Here is a 14745-nt window from a genome sequence, read left to right on the forward strand (position 1 = left end):
TAAGATGTGCATCAAATTCCAGCTGCTGTCAGGTTAACTTTCCATTATGACAAACGGCTTTAATCTGACATCAGATGTGACGGGACAGTTAATATAGATATAAATGTATATGCTGGTTCAGACAGTTACATTAAATAGTGATTGCTGTGATTGTTTATTGTATTAAAATATGTCTGACACTCTGGAAACCTGCCTCTGAGGCTTTGTTGACATGTGCGCCCATGTGCGCCTGTCACCAAATTACAGCTGCGTGGGGTGCACTCCGCCTTGCGCCGAGGATAGACCAGGGTGGAGCTGGCGAGCTTTCAGCGCACTTTTTTGGCACGAAATTGTCACTGCGCCAACATACTGCTGACACCTCCCCCTGGTGCGCCGTCAACTCCCCCTGGCGCCATCACACCCATCTCTGCACAGATGGTCTACCAAATTGTCAAATTGGCAGTGCATGGTGGTGCGCTGCACGAAATTAACACTGCGCGGGGTGCAGCAGGCTCACGCCCCCTGCGCTGCGCCACGAAATTAGAGCCCTTAGAGTTTTCAGTGTCTTTAACAAAGAGTAACTGTGATGTGTTTCTGTGATTAAAGTTGAAATTCTATTCTGAAGCCAAAGTTATATCAATGTATGTTGACTGCTCGCATTTCAAGGCAATTTCCCATGTACGTTAGCACCAAGCTAGCGCTATGATTTTGATTATGATATTGTTTTTAGTTCATTATGGGATGTATAACATGTTGAATGTGTTGAACAGCAATAGGAACTTCCCCGTGTTTAAAAAGGGCAGAAAACTTGCAATTAATTTCCAGAAACTTCCCACGGGCAGTTAAGCTTGGGAAGCTCTTTAAAAAGACTAATCATTTTTCAGTCTGGAGGCGGCTGTGGATCAGTGGTAAAGTTGTTGTCTCTTAAAGGATGAGAGTTTGTGGATGGGTCTGAATGGTTTGGATCAAAACTGATGGTTCCCACAGAACTCTTCACCATCAGTGTGCGAATATGATGTGAAAAAGTGAAAAAGATCACAAAACTTTGCTTTGGCATATAAAAGATTTTGATTTTCAAATTCATTTATACATTTTCACCCCTCAGCTGTACTGTTTGTCCAAAATAGAGTTAGGGAAGAGCCAATCCTAGCTGTCAGTGGGCGACTGGTAAGCTATGCTCTCAGAGGACTGAATCACAAAGCTGTCATACACAGACACACACCTGTTCACACACATGTGCCGCTCCGAGGGACATACATGCACTGGATTCATGCAAACTCCAAACAGAAAAGCCCGGTCCAATTTCAGTACTTTCACTAGTACTATTTTATGTTTTTATTTTTTTATTTTTCAAAAAAGGATCTGAGTACCAAAGGTGCATGAGAGACTCTGTTCCAAAGTAGTCTCAAGACCCAGAGACAAAGGTAAGGGGGAGGACTCGTTTCTTTCTGTTACACTTGGAGACTTGTAAAGGTACGACTCAGAAAATATTTTGTGCTCATGTCTGCGAAAGTTCTAAAAACCTGTCCTCAGAGCTAAGCTGATCAAAACTCAAAAGAGCAAACTAAATGAAAAAAAACATCCCCTCAGGTGAGGAGGAAAGCAAAACACAACACTGTAAAAAGCACAAATTAGGAAGTCAGGGACCTGTACCTCCTGCTTGTGTCGAGGAGTGGCCTCCCGGTCCAACTGAGAGAGCAGAGTTGGGGCAGGAGAATGAGTGAGCACAAGAGGGTCAGAGGTGAATAGTGCAGGATCAGAGAGTGCAGGAACAAGGTCAGGTGCAGGGACAGGATGGTAGAAGGTAAGACAGCGAGAAGAAACGCAGGCAGACAGACAGACAGACAGATAGACACAGACAGACACAGGCAGGCAGGCAGACAGACGGAAAGACTGGGGGACGTGAGTCTTACACTTCTTCTCATGCCAAGACAAAAGATTCCAGTGAACATTTTAGAGTTCAAATATTCTACTAAAGACGGCTGATAAAACCTTTTCTCCAATGTGGAGATTTTGTTTTGTGAGCGTCTGGGACCACAGAGGTGAAAGTCTTTCATTCATCTCTTCTTACTAATCAGAAAAATGTTGAAACATTTTCTGCATTGCATAGGAACTTAATCCCTGTGAAATACCAACAATAAACAATGATGGTGATGATAAAAAATCTGCAGATCTGCTCTGAAATGGTGAAACAGTTTTCTCTGTGACCTCAAATACCACAGTTAGAAAGTGTCAGACGGGGGAAATGGCGTGCGATTCAACAAACGGAAATGAAACTTGGTAAGTGATGGATACAGACAGGTGAACACAGAGACAGAGATGAAATCACCAGACACTAAATACCTCCTGTTTGCTGTCAACTGGTGACTCATCCTCCTCCTTATCGCCAGCGAGTGTTAGAAAAAGGAAAACCTTGTTAGTGACAGAGGGCTGGGCTTGGGTTTCTAAGCTTTGAAACAAAGGGTTAATCCTGTGAAACTGTGAGCAGGATCTGTGAGCTGTGCAGTGTGAGAACATAAGCCTGGGTGAATAGGTGAGAAGGAGTGAGAGTTAGGAAATGCTAACTTCATCACTTTCTCCCTCACCCTAACACAGTGCTAGCAGGTGTCTGTCTAACATGAATCTGGTTCTGCTCCAGGTTTCTGCCTGTTAGAGGAAGTTTCTCCTTCTGAATGTATTTCATTAAATGATACAAAGTGCTGTGCTCATGGTGGGTTAAGATGATGAGTGTCCTTATCTTGCCTGGATGTCGGGTCTATTAATAACAAAACACCGGCAGATTTGGCACAATATGAATAAAGACTAATTGATTAAATTATTTTTAAAAGCGACTAATTTCTAATTTTCTATCAAGTGCTGAGACACTTCTAAAAACCAAGTCATAGGCAGCTTTAAAATACTGTTATTAACACCTATATGCTGTCAGAAAATCTAAACTGAACCAGCCTGGTCTCCTGGGAGTTGGGCCCATATGCACATTTAGCCATTAGTGAGGCCCCACTATAACTGGCGCTAACGGCAGGAATACCACACCCGTTCAGCTGTTTAAAGGGGAACATCGTAAATGGGTTATGGTTTAAGACAAAATATGCCAAGAAAATGAATATTTATGAACAAATCCTTTGAAAAAGTCTGGTGATGTGCCAATATTTAGCAAATTTAGATTTATGCGTCTGGGTCCTTCCTGTGTGCAGTGAAATGTTAGAGTTCATCAAACAGCTGCTTGTAGAGTTACTCTTGTACTTTTACTTTGCGTTTAATTTTAGTCAAATCCTCTCTTTCTCTTTGTTATCTGATTGACTCACTGATTACAGCAGTTTGTTCGTTCTATACTCTTCAAATAAAATCTTAATTTCTTTTGATGAAAAATATTTCTCTTTACCTTCTCTCAGTGACACCGTCACCTCTCACCAGGTTTATCACTGTTTATGTGTAGCAAGCATGAGAGAGTAATTCAAATTTTTGGGATGGGTTTTTCCTGAAGGTTCCCCTGAATTTTGCAACTGACTCACTTTCATTTAATTTGTCAAGTTGCTGATGATTTACAGTCGTGTATGCAGCTAGTACTACGGCCAGATGCTCTGTTCAGTAACAGTTTGTTATGACTGATGGTAGAGCATGTGTGCATACGAGCAGGGGTGTAGCTACAATTAGGCAAACACAGGCAGTTGCTCGAGGCCCAAAGAGTCCCAGGGGCCCCCAAAGCATATCTTAAAAACTGATTTATGAAGTTCTCTTCAATTGAAAGCATTTCTTTTTTCCAAGTCTTACTTCACATGCTTCAAAATACATCAAAAGGCTTAATCTTTAATGATGGTTTTGGGTACCCCCCTCCTTTCTTATTCAATGGACTTTTCCATGTTACAACACATGTGAAAATTTGATTCAGGAAGAAAGTGGTAAAAAACACTTTTTTTCCCTTTTTTTTTTTTTTTTTAACCAAGTCGGAAATGTCTGAGATCTGAGATAAACATATAAGACTTTTAGGATTTTAAGGACTTTATCTAGCCCAGGAAGCAGGATAAGTTTCTCAAAATCAAACTTTTTGAGTTAGTCAATATTTACCTATTGTAATGTTTTTCACTTCATACTTTCTTGTTTGTTACTGTTACTCTGTAAATTCCCCACTGTGGAACAAATAAGCTGTCAATTGACCATAAAAGATTTCAAATCCAGGACAAAGTGGACTAAATTATGTGTTCACTTTTTTCTAAACCAAACTAAAGTACAGAACTTGAGGAAATGCATTTAGTTGTGTTAAGTTACCATGTACAAGATTAGCACTGTCTCATGCCTTGATTCTGGGAAAGAGACAGTGGACCCAGGGAAGGCCAGTCTAGCTCTGAGGAAGATGAGGTACAAGGACATGGAGGGCCCCATTGACTTGGTTTGCCTTGGGCCCCAAAACGACTTAATACGCCCCTGCATACGGGCCCTGGTCTGAAACTGGAGAGTCATCAGTTCATGTTCTGTCACACACCAGGTCTGGAGACAGAGTTGGTATTTTCTCAGTATGTGTTACGTTTGTATAAACTCTCATGCACGTGTACAGCATCCTGTTCATAACTCTCTGAGTGAATGTTGGCCAATATGTGCACAGTATGTTTCAAAGTGAAAATGATGAATTTCACGAACTACTTGTTCATAAATGAAACTCTACAAACTAAGTAAGGCTCTTCCTCATTTCAGAACTTTTAAGAACCTCAGTACCTTTGAGCTGATGCTAACAAACCTTTGAATATGAATCATTTGTGACGTCTGCCTCACCATTATCTCTTTCTTTTTGCTTGGGGAGAGATTGCCATCGTAGTCATGGTCCTGGTCCATCTCGTGGTCCCGCTCATGGTCTTTGTCCTCCTCATCTTGTTCCAGACTGGGCTCCAGCTCAGTTTCCTGCTCATCCACAGACGGACTGTGGAGGCGGCGTTGTCCACTGATACCGCGGTGGGACAGGTCATCGTGGTTTTCGCACATGGCCGATACCGGCCGTGAAAACTCTGCTGATGACAAGAGTGAAACTACGTCAGGAGATGAAGCAAAGTTCAGCTCATACGTGTGAAGCTCTGATGGGTTTGTCTGTGCAAAAGAAATACTGATACATTCTGTGTTTCTGTTATCCTGTGGTCAAAGTTTTCAAAGCAACCAAAATAAGTTTATATAAGACCCAAAATTACCCAGAGCCCTGGCTAATTCTGACTTCAAGTAACCTTTATTCAACCAGCAAAGCATGTCTTTTTGTTTGTTTGTTTGTTTGTTTTTTGATTGGAAATCACTCAGGCTTCTCCCAAAAGATAATAGGACACGGAACAAGAGGCACCATGGTGGAAAAAAGATGCGTTACACACACAGTGTAGAATCTCACAGGACAGGGTCAGAGGCCAAAGTAAAAGTGACACCTGTGCTGAGCAGGAGGATAGTGAGAGAGGTGAAAGAGAATCTGGACTCTGCTGGTGACAACATCTCAAGGGTCCCACCAACGCAGACCAAAGAGGAGCCGCTCCTAGAAAAGGGACTGGAAGGCTTGCCTGGCTTTTGCAAATGCTCCTCTGGACAAAGAAGAAGACTACTGGTCTGGTTTTATGGTCGACCAATCAAAAACTGAACAGTTTGGCCAGAATGATGTAGCTTTCATTTGGTGTAGAAGAAGAGAAGCCTTCAACCCCATGAACACAACATGGTGGGGGGAACCCAATGCTAGGGGTGGGTCAGGCTATGGTCCAAAACCTAATCACAGTGAACAGCACCATAAAAAAGGAGTAGTTTGGTTCAGGAATAGTGTCAGAGAGTGACCGCTCTGTTTTTGTTTGGTTTTGTTTTTTGAAAGGAGTGTCTTAATGGACGTTCTTGATGCTCTTTCTTAAATTGACAATCTTTGCTGAATCTGCTAGCTTGTCTTGAGTTAACTTTGTTTGGAGACCACTGAGAGTTACTCAGAACTAACATCTTCAAGTGTATAATGTGTCCTTCATGAAGTTTCAGCCTTGGAGACCTTTTGTCTGTAAGTAGAGCACATATAAACAGAAGTTTCTTTCATTTTGTTACCAGAAATGTTTACTTTCACATGGATAGACCGTGCTGTAGACTGATTTTTTTTGTATTTCAGTTTTACAACCTCAACCTCAAGCTCAGTAAAGTGCAGTAGTAGTAAGCCCAGTGTCTTTTTGAAGAGTTTGGCTCTTTGTTAGCTAGCTGTTTAGCTGCACTCACGCACACCTTCTGCTGGGACAGCATAGTAAGGTTCTTTTGAACTCCACTGATAATGTGTGCTTTTAAGAGTAATTCAACAAATAATCGTTGGAGTAACTTTGATACTGTGGGTGACCATGGCCACATATTTGAGTCTGTCCAAGAATAAGAACTTTTTGGAACAGTGTCAGAAAAGAGATGGAGAAAATCCTGTAGAAGGAATTCCCCATGGACCCTTTGGCATTCCTCTTGGAAATCTGGTACGGACACCTGTTCACAAGGGATCAGTGTCACGTTCTACTCAGTTTATTGATGACTGTTGTAAAAAGAACCACTTTGAACTGGCAGAAAGCCTCATCCCTCCTCAGTTAACCATTGGTTACAAACATGTTTACATTATAAAACATATGATCGCCCAACTGCAACTGGTGCTGCCTGTTTTGAACAGAAATGGAGAACAGTTACTAAATATCTTCATTCTGCCTTTTTTTGGCTGAATATTTAGATAGGGATGGGTACCTTTCACATTTGAAACGATACGGTACCGATACCAGGTACCTGGCAATCGGTACCATACTCAATGGTACCAATTTTCGGTACCTTTTTTATTCATGTGGTAAAAAAATATCAATTTATTTTTGAATAAAATACATGTTTTTTTTTTCAATTTAACATATTTATTCTACAATATTTAACCTTGCAATGCTGTGTCCATAACCAGCATAGAAAATCACCTACTCTTCCTCTCCCTCACAGTCACAGGATGCATTTAGGTACCTAAACATGGTACCTTTTGATTTTATGTGAATCTGTACCCAGTTCCTATAAAAGTACCTGATTCAGTACCCATCCCTATATTTAGATATCTAAAACTTTGGATTCTGATAAGTAGGTTTATACAGAATCTCATTTGGTCTGGTACATATTGTGTGTACATGTTTACAAAAATAAATAAACAGAGTGAACTTCATAACAGCTGATAGGTGAGGTTTTTACCATCACACCCAAAGCCAAGAAAATTGATTTCCAAGAATTTCAACTTTTGTTTTTGCAGCTTTGTCTCAAATCCAAGATATGAAATAAAAAAACGGTTCAGGTTAATCTCCACATTAACCATTTAGATAAGACTGTAAGTAAAATCTAAAAGTAGCTAAACTGATCCCCCCTTGGTTTTATGCTGCACACAAGTGCTATTCAATGTCTTCTGCATTTCCTTTTTTCTTTTATTTTCATGTTTTGTTTTTCACATCACTCTTTTTTTATTTGAATTGTTGTACACATAAGTGGATACTTAAAACATGAGCTCTGAATAAAAGAACATTTTAAAAAAGAAATAAAAAACAGGCATCAGCTCATCTACTGCAGCTCTCACCTCCATCCAAGCTCCTGGACAGAAGGTACCTCTTGCTGGTGGAGCGCTCAAAGTGAGGAGCAGGCCGGTCTATGAGAGCGCTGGCCTGTCGGGTTTGAGCCTGTGTCCTTCCACTGTACCTAAACTTTGAGCCCATCACCAAAAAGCCCTTAGGAGGCGGCTCAGGAGACACCAGCCTGAGAAAACAAAAACAACATGTCTGACTTTATGTTACGACACAACGGGAAGATGAAAGGGACTGAAAAAAGAGACTTCTGATGTGTTTGGATCTGCTGTGGAAAGGAAGCTGTTACAGTGATGAAAAAGAGAGACATGACATCCTGAGTGCTCTACACTGGAGCAGTGTTTGCTTTCCTGGGGAAGAAGAGCTGCTCACTTTAAATCTGCTGAAGAAGAATCTTCTTTACAAACAGTGAGAAGACAGATCTGCAGTACAGGCTGAATAAAAGGACACAGTATCACTAGTCAACAGCATGAGACAGTCATCAGATGAGACTTTCAACAGAGCAGAGTGAGGAGAAGAGAGCGGCTCTCACCGGAAGAACGTGTGATGCTCGATGCAGACCTTCCAAAGCTTCTTGGCTGCTCTGTGGTTTGGAAGCTTGAAACCGATCGTACTCTCAAACTGCTCGTACTAGAGAAGAGAGGGGACAAATGTCAGCTGTGCTAAAGAGCAAAGAGGGAGCATGTTACGCTGTTTAGCCAGAGGTCACATCAGAACTCTTCATAGGACTCAATGTTTTTGCAACAACACATTTTAGAAAAACCCAGTGAATGACACTAAACTAGCAAACCAAAATAACAGTACATCCATGTTCTTAGGAAATGGGATCTGTCAGTCAGACAGGATGGAGCAGATCAAGACAGGAGAGAACATTCTGGAAGTGGAGACACAGTCAGCAAAAAGAGGAAGACTATCCCATGGCTCTGTATGTACACTCTCTGTGGCTGCAGCTGCAGCAGCTCTGTTGAAGGGGCTCTTTATTTGGCTGGACCACAGGCTCAGTGTGTGGCTCTGTCACTTGACTGGGTCTGGCCCAGACAGCCTGTCACACTGAGGCTCAGCATGGGGGATAAGCTGCAGCGCTGCACAACACAAAGAGGAGAGCCAGAATATAGACCCCGACCGAGCAGAGCGGCAAAACTCGAGGTACGAGGCGAAGGATTTTACAGCCTTTAGCTCGGCACAGCTGACCACAGAGTCATTTCTGCAAACGCCTGCAGGAACAGCTGTAACAGAGAAGCAGCCATTACTGTGCTCAGGAAGCAAAGTCATTGGTCAATCAGCTTATTCCCTTTCTTACATGGAACTGGAGGAAAGATCAATAATCACTTTACGTCTGTATGTTAGCCATGTGCTGTAGCAGAAGGAGACAGCTTGGCATGGAATAGACTAACCACGTATGCCTCACATTAACAAGAGGAAGCAGGCTCCGTCCACTGTTCATTGATTAACAGATCACATTACAACAACCTGTTCAGTTTTTCAAATACATATCAAAGTTACTAAGTCTCTGTTAGGTCAGCATTCACTTCTTCTTAATCCTTGTTACCAAGAAAGACTTCCAGTTCAACTTCACAACCTCAGAAAACCACAATGGCTGTTTGGTTTTGTTAAATGTCACTGACTGAAGAATTTCTCGTGGCTCAAAGTGGGTTTTTGCAAAGCTTTTAGTTGTTTGAAACCTCAAGCTTGCCATAATCAGCCATTAACCTGAACTAACTTTTCTTCAAAAGAGTGTTTTCACTTGATGTCATCAGCTGGGAAGGTGGCCATTTGGAGGCACAGTCACAACAGAACAGTATTGAGTGGAAAATTGAGGTAAATAAGATTACTGTCACATAAATGGTAAGCTGTTGCCACTTTTTTGGCTGCAAAAATTGGTTGGGCCGAGAAAAACTCTACAAATACATTTGACTACCAAAAAAAATGATCTCAAATCAGGGTGAGGGGTGCAAACAAGTGTCTGAAGAATGGAGGTGGCAGAAGCTACCTTCCCAAACCGTGACGTCACAGGCAAACACCGGCATTTTCACATTTAGAGCTTTCAGCATTGTTTACAGAGAGTTATTGTGAAAAGGTGACTGCAGTGATCATTGTGATTGTTTCTGTGATGAAACTTTAAAATCTGTTTTAAAACCCAGGTTAAACCCAAGTTCCCCATACGTTAGCGTCAAGCTAGCAAGCATTGTTTTTTCTATAATCTTGTTGGTACAGGGAGATGCATAGCATGTTAAATGTACTGAATATGAATCTCTTGTGAGACAGTAATGTACATTTCGTTGTGTGTTCTTTATCAAAACTTCAAACAGGATATCCTGACGCAGAGTTTCTTGGGCAGCTGTTATCTAACTGCTAAGCTAAGATAGCTGGGGCTGAATAATGACCATGATAATTAGAAACTTTCAAAAGGACTGAAAACACTTAGAAAAAAATGTTTTTATCATTAAATTTTGCTCAATGCTGTTTTCAAACAAAGTGTGTGTTCCCTGAGTGGGATCAGCCTTATGTTCCCACAGTACCATGTTCCCACAGATAAATGTTCCCACAGCCCTATGTTCCCACAACCCTACGTTCCCACAGCCCCATGTTTTCAAGCCCTATGTTCCCACAGCCCTATGTTCCCACAGCAAAACATTCCCCCAGCCCTATGTTCCCACAGCCCTATGTTCCCACAGCCCTTTGCTCCCACAGCCCTATGCTCCCACATTCCTATGTTCCCACAGCCTTATGTTCCCACAGCCCTATGTTCCCACAACTGGACGTTCCCACAGCAATACATTTCCACAGCCCTTTGCTCTCACAGTCCTATGTTCCCACAGTCCTATATTTTCACAGCATTATGTTCCCACAGCCCTATGCTCCCACAGTCCTATGTTCCCACAGCCTTATGTTCCCACAGCCCTATGTTCCCACAGTCCTATATTTCACAGCATTATGTTCCCACAGCCCTATGCTCCCACAGTCCTATGTTCCCACAGCCTTATGTTCCCACAGCCCTATGTTCCTTCAGCAAAACATTCCCCCGGCCCTATGTTCCCACAGCCCTATGTTCCCACAGCCCTATGTTCCCACAGTCCTATATTACCACAGCATTATATTCCCAAAGCCCTATATTCCCACAACTGGACGTTCCCACAGCAATACATTTCCACAGCCCTTTGCTCTCACAGTCCTATGCCCCCACAGTCCTGTATTTTCACAGCATTATGTTCCCACAGCCCTATGCTCCCACAGTCCTATGTTCCCACAGCCTTAAGTTCCCACAGCCCTATGTTCCCACAGTCCTAAGTTACCACAGCCCTATGTTCCTACAGCCTTATAGTCCCACAACCCTATGTTCCCACAGCCTTACAGTCCCACAACCCTATGTTCCCACAGCCTTATAGTCCCACAGTCCTATGCTCCCAAAGCCCTATGTTCCCACAGCCTTATAGTCCCACAACCCTATGTTCCCACAGCCTTATAGTCCCACAACCCTATGTTCCCACAGCCTTATAGTCCCACAACCCTATGTTCCCACAGCCTTATAGTCCCACAGTCCTATGTTCCCACAGCCCTATGTTCCCACAGCCTCACAGTCCCACAACCCTATGTTCCCACAGCCTCACAGTCCCACAACCCTATGTTCCCACAGCCCTATGTTCCCACAGTCCTATGTTTCCACAGCCTTAAGTTCCCACAGCCCTATGTTCCCACAGTCCTAAGTTACCACAGCCCTATGTTCCCACAGCCTTATAGTCCCACAACCCTATGTTCCCACAGCCTTATAGTCCCACAACCCTATGTTCCCACAGCCTTATAGTCCCACAGTCCTATGTTCCCACAGCCCTATGTTCCCACAGCCTCACAGTCCCACAACCCTATGTTCCCACAGCCTCACAGTCCCACAACCCTATGTTCCCACAGCCCTATGTTCCCACAGTCCTATGTTTCCACAGCCTTAAGTTCCCACAGCCCTATGTTCCCACAGTCCTAAGTTACCACAGCCCTATGTTCCCACAGCCTTATAGTCCCACAACCCTATGTTCCCACAGCCTTATAGTCCCACAACCCTATGTTCCCACAGCCTCACAGTCCCACAACCCTATGTTCCCACAGCCTTATAGTCCCACAACCCTATGTTCCCACAGCCTTATAGTCCCACAGTCCTATGCTCCCAAAGCCCTATGTTCCCACAGCCTCACAGTCCCACAACCCTATGTTCCCACAGCCTTATAGTCCCACAACCCTACATTCCCACAGCCTTATAGTCCTACAGTCCTTTGCTCCCAAAGCCCTATGTTTTCACAGCCTCACAGTCCCACAGTACTATGTTTCTACATTTCTAGGACATTTTCAGTATCAGGTCTTGTTTTTCTACATTTTTCCTCAATTGGAGCTCTATCCTCAATTTATTGTTTGGCTATCCCTCGAAGATTTTTTGGAAGCACTTTATCGTAAATGAATCAATCAGTAATTTCATTTTGATCATCAGTGGCAGAAATTATCACAATGATAATCATTACAAATGAAATAAAAAATAAAATGGATTGATCAAAAAGAGTTTTGGATAAAGCAGAGCTCAGAGATGCTAGACCCTTGGTTTCATTTCCTTCAGTCAGAAAAACAAAAGCAGACAAGTACAAATGCACATACATGCTACATACATAGAAATGTGGGAACATAGCCCTGGCTGAGTGACGCCTGTAGTGTGTGATGAGGTGAGTGTCAGTCTCACTTGATCAGTTTTAGCCAAAGTAAGGCCATAAACTGCCCTTTAATTAAAGTTTCTTTCCTTTATCTGTTTTATAAAGATCTTTTTTAATCTAGATACTTTCATATGCTACTAATGATAAAAATAATTATAATTATCAAGTGCTCCTTCATTTACAACTGTAGCCCTGGAATGTTATCATTAAAAAAATGTACTTGAGCCTTGTTGAAATATGATTGTTTTTTCTCTGGGCCTGTGTTGACCGTGGTTGGGGGAGATTTATAGATAGAAAGAAAACCATTCTGTGCATACTTTAAATTTCATGCCTTGAATATCTTCTTCAGATAAACACATCGTTGATACAAGGTCAATGAACCATCTACTCCAGCCCAGAACCTTGAGTGGCTCAGGGTGCAAACATGCTGAACCTTTCAGCCCCTGTGAGATGGCAGCAGTCTGAGGGCTGTAATTTGTACACATGTCTGCTGAAATAAACGACACGTTCTTCTTAACACAGCCAACATGCTGCCAGTGTAAAAAAGACAGGGGGGGATGTTTACTGTCGAGTCAAATTGCAGCTTCCATGAGAATAAGAAGAGATAAAAACGGCTTTGGTGGAGCTGAAGTGAAGTATTAAATTCATGTCTACAGATGATGATTATTATTATTTTTACTAGACATTAATAAATGAATAAAGGCTGTAAAGCTTTAAATAATTTAATAAATCATTATGATGCATTCATCATCATCATTTGGAGAAAACTAGTGCTGCACGATTTGGGGAAAAGGTGCGATTTGCGATTAGGTGGACAATATTGCGATTGTGATTGTGCTTGCGATTTAATAAAAGAAGTTGTGTCATGATGAGTCTACAGACTTGCTTGGTTATCATGGAGAAATATCTGAATTGCATGTGCTGACATTGCGATTGCGATTGCGATTGCGATTGCGATAATCGTGCAGCCCTAGAGAAAACACAGATTTACGGTTGGAGGGTTTGACCTGTTTTGCCTGATGTACCTGGAGCAGGTAAGGCAGGCGCTGAAGCGTGCCAGGAGGCAAACAGTGGGCTCTTTAGGGCAGTGGTTCCCAACTTTCTCCAACTCAAGGCCCACTTCAAAGTCTCAAGAATGTATGACCCAGACCCCATAAATACGGAGGCCATATGATGCATTCTCAGAGCACTTTTTCTTATTGAAAAAGTCTGGCAGATAGCAACAAAACTTCCTGTCTCTTATTTGCTTGTCACATGTCTAAGACCTGAAGAACAAAATAATGGCTCACTTGTGATACCTTCATGATCCACCAGGGGCTGCAGCCCATAGGTTGGGAATCACAGCTCCAAAGTGTAGGAGTTCACTTACAGCTGTGTCATTTCAGGATAAACTTAAAACAACCAAAGAGGGCAGTCGCTGAAAGACTTTCCCGAGTTGAACATAATTCTTGTCCAAAGTAAATGTCACTGTGACTGCACCAGCACAGCGTGCACCTGGTCCATACACCACTTGATATTTGTTCTTTTTTCTGCTTATTTGTCCTGCTCACTGTTTTATTTATTTATTTAACCTTTATTTAACCAGAGGAGCCTCATTGAGATCAAAAATCTCTTTTTCAAGAGTGTCCTGGCCAAGATAGGCAGCAGCACATTTACAAAGTTACAGACATGAGACAATTTCAAACACAGATACAAACATTTCAATGAGTTAAGTCAGAGTCACAGAGCAGAACATTTCAGTCAAAGCATTTACAGCCTGCTTCATCGTCCTCTAAAGCCTTTAATCTGCATTTAAAACGATTTAAAGAGACCAGCTCTCCAAGACTCAGTTTTTCTTGTAACAGATTCCAGTCTGCAGGAGCAGCGTATCCAAAGTTTCTTTTACCCATTTCAAGACGAACTTTAGGGACCGATAGCAAGAGTAAATTTTGTGACTGAGTCACAGAAAGAAGACTGTAGCTTCCAGGAATTTTCAAGTGAATATAGTTACTCAAGTAAGATGGGAGCAGGCCAAGAATAGCCTTGTAAATCAGGATGTGCCAATGATTGAGTCTACGGATGGTCAGAGAGGGCCACCCAACACGCTCATACAGAGTACAATGATGTGTTAGAGCCTTGAGATTTGTTATGAACCTTATGAACTGTGATAATGTATGCAATTTAGAAAGGATTTTAATAATGTTAATTATAATAATTGATCTGTAAATATTACATAAATAACAGAAATAATACTATGGACAAATTTAGTTGAAAGTTGAAGCTGTGGATGAATGTCTTTATGTTGGAATTTTGAACTGAATATGTTTTGGCGGACATAACTACAAAGGAAGTACATGATTTATTAATGTTTTTCTGTTTGTTGTTTTTTTTAAAAGGCTTTTTTACCCCAAATGCAGCACTTAAGGAGTGCAGATGGCTTAGCGGTCTAAGTTGAGCCCCATGAGGTTTACCTTTGAGCTGGTAGCCCAGGTTTGAATCCAGCCTGTGGCCTCATCCCCATATGATCCCCAATTCTT

At 42.1% G+C, this 14745-nt stretch overlaps 1 protein-coding gene across 6 annotated transcripts in view; it reads right to left on the reverse strand.

Moving 5' to 3' along the window:
- Positions 1-14745, reverse strand: part of LOC141788797 (band 4.1-like protein 1) — a 179923-nt gene that overhangs the window by 34769 nt on the left and 130409 nt on the right. For 3 of the 6 annotated variants that reach the window (XM_074667913.1, XM_074667905.1, XM_074667872.1), the window contains exons 10-14: positions 8074-8171; positions 7538-7713; positions 4747-4979; positions 2323-2358; positions 1633-1668 (exon numbers count right to left, since the gene is read on the reverse strand). In XM_074667913.1, coding sequence (XP_074524014.1) covers positions 1633-1668; positions 2323-2358; positions 4747-4979; positions 7538-7713; positions 8074-8171 — 579 coding nt within the window. The remainder of the gene's footprint in view (positions 1-1632; positions 1669-2322; positions 2359-4746; positions 4980-7537; positions 7714-8073; positions 8172-14745) is intronic. The other 3 variants (XM_074667881.1, XM_074667890.1, XM_074667898.1) reach the window with 3 other exon arrangements.

Source organism: Halichoeres trimaculatus, unplaced genomic scaffold (assembly GCF_033239565.1).
Source record: "Halichoeres trimaculatus isolate MK-OKI-2021-1 unplaced genomic scaffold, fHalTri1.1 fHalTri1_scaffold_1, whole genome shotgun sequence".
NCBI classification, from domain to species: domain Eukaryota; kingdom Metazoa; phylum Chordata; class Actinopteri; order Labriformes; family Labridae; genus Halichoeres; species Halichoeres trimaculatus.